General features: G+C 38.2%; 1 protein-coding gene across 1 annotated transcript in view; it reads right to left on the reverse strand.

Moving 5' to 3' along the window:
- Positions 1-3,940, reverse strand: part of INO80 (INO80 complex subunit) — a 55,517-nt gene extending 51,577 nt beyond the window's left edge. Inside the window, 4 exon segments of the mRNA XM_009864400.1 lie at positions 953-1,111; positions 2,551-2,618; positions 2,715-2,881; positions 3,752-3,940. Of these exon segments, the coding sequence (XP_009862702.1) occupies positions 953-1,111; positions 2,551-2,618; positions 2,715-2,881; positions 3,752-3,894 (537 nt within the window). The 5' untranslated portion in view covers positions 3,895-3,940.
- Between the last annotated feature and the right edge of the window lie 2,060 nt (positions 3,941-6,000).

Raw genomic sequence — 6,000 nt, forward strand, 5'->3', positions numbered from 1 at the left:
CAGGCAGCGAGGCTTCCACTTTCCCAACACACTGCTCCATCTTTTCCACATGGGTGCTGCCCAGCCAGAAGTGGTCCAATTAGGGACCCCCTATTTGTTTTGCTTGCATTCCCAAATTACACACGTGTTCTACTTTATCATTCAAAAGAGTGTAAAAGGATGGGCCTACATAAAAGACATTTAAAAGATTCCCACAAGGACCAACAAGTTGAACATCCAGATTGTCAAGTAAATAGCTGCCTTGGCATTTTTTATCTAAATTATAGAAAATGACAGTATGTATCAATCATTATTCAATTAAAATATTAAAGAACTATACATGGTTATAAACAGATAAGTTAAAGAGAGTACAGATCAAAATTTAACTATTTAAAACCTAAGCACACTATGAAGTTATCGAAATACTTTTGACCATCAGCATACACAAACATTTTTGGACAGATGTGCTTCCCCACCTCCTAACCGTGCACTGCTTATCTGACAATATCTTGGGTATATTCACTGGATATTATTTCTTACCAGTCTGGAAATAAGTATTCATGTAAAATCTAATCTAAGTTATGACCTTCAACAGCAGCTACTACTTGTATTAGAATTGAACCCACAGCACCTCAGGTTTCACATATATTATCCACATCTTGTGTTGCAGCACCCTGTATCTGCTCTGTTGACTGGGACAGAATGGGATGGAAGCTATTCACAACACATGTGCCAGTACCAGCTACATAAATTATCAACAGCTTTTCAGCATAAGGCATCAACAGCTTTTCAGTCTGTATGTAATTAAATAACCTTTGTCTGAAACTGATGTTAGATTCTTGCAGCCTACCAAACAACAGGATATTTTCCAGTCCATAAAATATGTTTTTTGCTAAAAATGTAAGAGCAGTTAAAATAACACAGTTAAAGAAAGAATAAAAATCAAGGAAATGTAAAAATTCTGGACTTTTACCTCTTTGTCTTTGCTATATTTGCTTTGATGCAGTTTCTTGTATTTGTGTAATCGCAGCATATTGTGAAGTTCCTCCCTTGAAAGAGAAAATTCTTCTTCATCTCCGTCCTCATCACTTGGTGAATCTGTGTCACTGGAGTCATCGCTCAGAAGGATGCTCTAACAAGAACAAATGGAAACTAATTTAACAATCAAAAGTCTCTTTCTTGATTTGTTTATTTACGCGAAGCACTCTGGGGCCTTTACTTAATCAAGGGCTGTGGGTCTGGCCCAACAACGATACTTTATAGAATGTCTTCCACCTGCAACGCCTCAAATGGAAAGTGGTTTTCTGAGGTACAGCTCTGTGTAGCAGTGAATCCAATGCACGTTTTCTCATTTAGGGGGAGGTAGTTTTCTGTTAGTTCAGTGATAGTTTAAGTCACTTCAGAATCCACCATGTCTGTGGTCCTCAGAAAAGCAGCAGTGAGAAAATCCAGGATACCAGGAGGGGCATCTTGTGCTGTACGGTTGTGGATGCATTCCTGCCCCGTTTGTACCTTGTCCTGTTATTCTACCACTTCCACCTGCATCAGCTGAAGCAGGTCTGGCTCTTGTCTGACCTCTTGGCAACCCATTTTTGCTAACTAGAGAAGGCTACAGGACGTTGCAAATGCAAAGATGGCATAAAGCCATCGTTGCACTCTCTCCTTCCATTCTCATTTGGATCTTCTACTGAGGTCATCTTAGAAAAAAAATTTCCAGTTGACTCCCAAATGTCCATTTAACATACTTCAAAACAGATCATTTTAAACTGGACAGTGTACTAAAATTACTTTAAGTTTCTGAATGTGTGCTTAATGTGCAATCTAATTAAAACGCTGCTGCTCACCAAAATCAGCCAACTGTCCATTTTGCTATGCGATGAAAATGAAACCCTCAAATCTAAACAAACTATAACTCTATTTTGTTCTCCCCAAAGTCTAACAGTGTTCATGATCAACTATTACACATCCTTCTTCCTTTGCATTTCCAAGATGAGAAGCCTCTGCAGAATGTATTTTTTTGCTTTGGTAAGTATTTTTTCTTAATGCCAAAACAAAACAAAGAAACAAAAAACAAGAAAAAGAACATTCTTAGCAAGTGACACTCACCTCAGTTAAACAAGCCAACAGAGAACAAGACTGAAGAATTCATCTGGAGGCCTCTTTTCAGCAAAACAAAATATTACCATATCTCTGTATTACCTTACGCCTCTTTTTCGGGGTGAGATTTTCCATCCATTGAGTTGCCTCAGGTGATTTAGGGCAGCTCTTAAAAGCACAACAGCCTAGCTTTCTGAGCTCTCAGGAGTACGTGTAAAGTAAAATCAAATGCACTACTGAGATGAGAAGAAATAAACTTACTGTAAACTTAAGGTATTTGGAAATCGTATTTGTGCCAATGCTCTGACCTCTGGTCAACTTATTTTTTTGGTGCCATCCACCTGCCTACATGTTTCTGCACCATGATCTACACCGGATCACAAGATGGAATCACTCACCACTGTCTACGGGGTCTTGACTGGAACTCTACTCACAGATTTCCTAATAGCAGCATTTCTTTCCAGTATTTCTTACCTTCAGCCACTTTCTGCTTTTCTTCAGTTTGGAAAAGTTATACAAGCTCCCTTTTTCAGACTTTGGTTCTGTTTAGAGAAAAAAAATAAATAAAGGTCTTAATAAATAATGTTTTTCCCAGCTTATCCCAAAGAAAGCAGACCTTCAACCTAGTGCATCCCTACCTGGCTGCAGTACCCCATTCAAGGAATGTGTGTTCAGCATCCCGGAATTCCCTGCTCCAGAAGACTCCCCAAGGAAAGAGTTTGGAGGCTCTTCCTTAACTTGCATCAGGGGATCCCCAGGCTGAGGCAGTAAAGGATTGTCATCCAATCCATCTTCACTTTCATCACTGCAAGAAGATACACGATATGAAAGGGAAGTATTCAACAGAGAAGATATCCATGCAACTTTCTTACATGTGGCCATTTGTCTAAAAGTTTGAGAATTGAGACGGCTTCAGATGTGATTTTACACATTAGAAATATTGCTGTTAATAATTCCTTGTTAACCCCTATGCAGTAGTTAACCATCAGACCAGCCTGGCTATGCTACCAGCCTGCACCTTCAGTCTTTAACAAGATGCCTAATTTGGGAAGCACAAACTAGGCAAGAAACTACTATCAAGAAAATCCAAAGCCCAACATTCTTATCCTCAGCACTACTGTCCCTGTGAGGAATATAAAGCTCTACTTTTTCTACTCCTTGTGTGGATGTTATTACATGCTTGTAAATACACCTGTTAACTATTACTCATACAGTTGTTAGTTCTGTAACTCCACAATTCTCAAACACGGATGAAACTGAACACAAATTGTTTTGGGATAGAAAATACCTTGATGATTCACTTCTCAATGCTACAACTTACATAGAAATTCTGCATCTGACAACAGTCTTTGCATTTTGCTTATGGCTACAAGCCACGTCCCTGAAAAATCAGTTTAGTGCTTCTTCATCCTACTTTTTGCAGACAATGAAAGCTTTGGCCATTCAGCAATGAAAAAGGGCTTTAAGACCTTTTGCTAATTTCTACATGGGCTGGCAACACATTGAATTGTCAGCGTGAGCCAGGAGAAGCAAAAGTCCAAAATCTTTAAAGGAGAAGAGTTTATAATGAACATGTCACTACTAAATTCTTAATATGGCGTTGCCTGGAAAGAACATAATAAAAACGCTTTGATTTCCGTGGTATTCCAAGGGAAGACTGAGAAGGGTTCGGTACCTGGATATACTCCTGTTAAAGATGGCAGACGTCTGTCGTAAAAACTGATCCAGTTGCAGAGCTTTCTCCAGATATTGCAGGTAAAGGGGTTTTGCCAGCTCTGAGCAGCTGCCATCCTCCCTGGCACCCAGCTCCGAGGCCATAGAACAAACTTCTCCTCATGCACAGGTGCCTCTGAACACGCAGCTGTTGAGAAGAAACAACAGTCAGCACCCACTCGGAAAGGAACGCCCTCGGTGTGAGCGGGCAGATCTACGGCACGCTGCGCCAAACGCTGGTAGCTCACAGAACGCGTAGCCAAGGCAGCTCTGGGCAAAAAGCTTAGGTTGCAGTTAATATGTGTATTCAACAAACAAAAATCCATGCTGAACTTCCCATCACAATACTACCATAGCCAAACCCTAGATCTTTAGTTTTCTGGTTTATGACTTTGGGTGAGCACGGCAGTGACCAGTGCCATAACCCAAGCGGCGACAGAAATGCGAAGTACAGTGGAGCCAGAATCACATATATAAACTTACTCCAAAAAAAGGAAGAACTATTGAAAATACTGTTCTTCTGTTGTTTTCACCCTTCTTTTCACAGCTACAGACTGCAGAATACTTGTAAGACTTTTCCTTTACTTTAAAGCAATGGTACCGACAGCATCCAGAGCACAGCTGTTACCTCTTGACAAACAAGGTACAAATACTTGAACAAAAACACTGGCATTCTAAAATACAACTGTTATCTTTATTAAAGAAAAAGTAACATATAATCAGTAATTTATTGCATACTTTTTATATTTACAAACCAAGAACATACTCCCGCTTTGTGGTTTCTCAACCAGTAAAAAAAACCTGCCTGATTTTCACTATATTTGTTCTCAGGATTTTAGGTTTTTTTAAAAAAACCAAACACATTCCCCCTGCTATATTTGCATAATACCTACTTTAAAAACAAAGCTATCAAAAATTTTATTGCTCTGTCAACTGCAGTTTTATTTTCCTCCAACTACAGAAGATGTCATAACAACTGTTATAGTAATAGCTGTCAACTGAAATTCTATTTTTCTTCAATTAAAAAAGATTATAGTAATAGTGAGAAAGATAATTTTAAACTACTTCCAATGTCACAGTTGTCACTGTATAAATGAAAGTGCTGTGAATGCTCTAAATATGGTAATATTTACTAAAAAATTAATGCCTTAAGCTTTTGCTTCAGGTGGAAGACAAAAATAAAACCTGTCAGCTTTTGAAAGACTTAGATTGATTCTTCTGCTTTCTATCATTTCTTAAAAATACTACAAAACCTGAAGCAAACTTCACGTTAATTTATTGCAAAACATTTTATATTTGTTCAATTATTAAGCTGTTAATGACTAAATTGTTTTATGTTTATATAACTGAAAACATAGATTAAGTATCTGGCCTTCAGATTGTTCTCTCTTCATGATTCAAAAACCACCATCCAACTTTTGCCAAGTCTTTTATCCTCCAAAATTACAGAATAGATTCAGAACTTCTAAAGTTACAAAAAAATCATAAGTGATTACCACCTTGAGATTAATGGCTGTGGTTGAACAGGTACAAATTTTATTATTTCTTAATAAACACCAAGTCTTGAGTTAACATCTTTACCCGCACAGAATATATCATGGTATTAAGATTCTCATTTTTCAAGAAACTTTCATTTACATATGTCATACAGCTTAACAGCCATCTAAAAAAAAAAAACAAAACAAAATCAAAAATGGAAAAAGTCCAACAAACTAAAATCAAAACCTGTTTTCCAAGAGACAGGGCCACGAAGAAAGTACAGTGGTTAGCAAATGATGGGAAACAAGAAACTTTTGTCTCTGTTAGAAGAAATCACTCAGGAGGATATAGAAAAGGACACAAAGAAGGTGAAAGTGGGTTTCCTGCAGATCATCAATAAAAATGATAGGCACTACAGGAGCAAGATCATCCCTAGTGTCATTGGAGAAAACATAGAAGTCAACCAGAGCATGTTAGGTTACCACGATATTATTTTTATTTTCCCAGCCAAAATGTGATGTGCTACCACTGTTCAACGATCTGACTCAGAAAACCTTCTTCCCAACACCTGTCTTTGAGGTGCTGTGGTAAAGAATCGTGCCCCAAGGGGCACAAAACACACGGGATCTTCTTTGGCTTCACCACCTCCAAGGAAACCAACAAACCAAATATACCCTTTTGCACCTCAGTGAGCCTTGCCCTCACAAACTATAGGAAAAATAAAGGGAAAAC

This window comes from Apaloderma vittatum, unplaced genomic scaffold (assembly GCF_000703405.1).
Source record: "Apaloderma vittatum isolate BGI_N311 unplaced genomic scaffold, ASM70340v1 scaffold4702, whole genome shotgun sequence".
In the NCBI taxonomy this organism is placed as follows: domain Eukaryota; kingdom Metazoa; phylum Chordata; class Aves; order Trogoniformes; family Trogonidae; genus Apaloderma; species Apaloderma vittatum.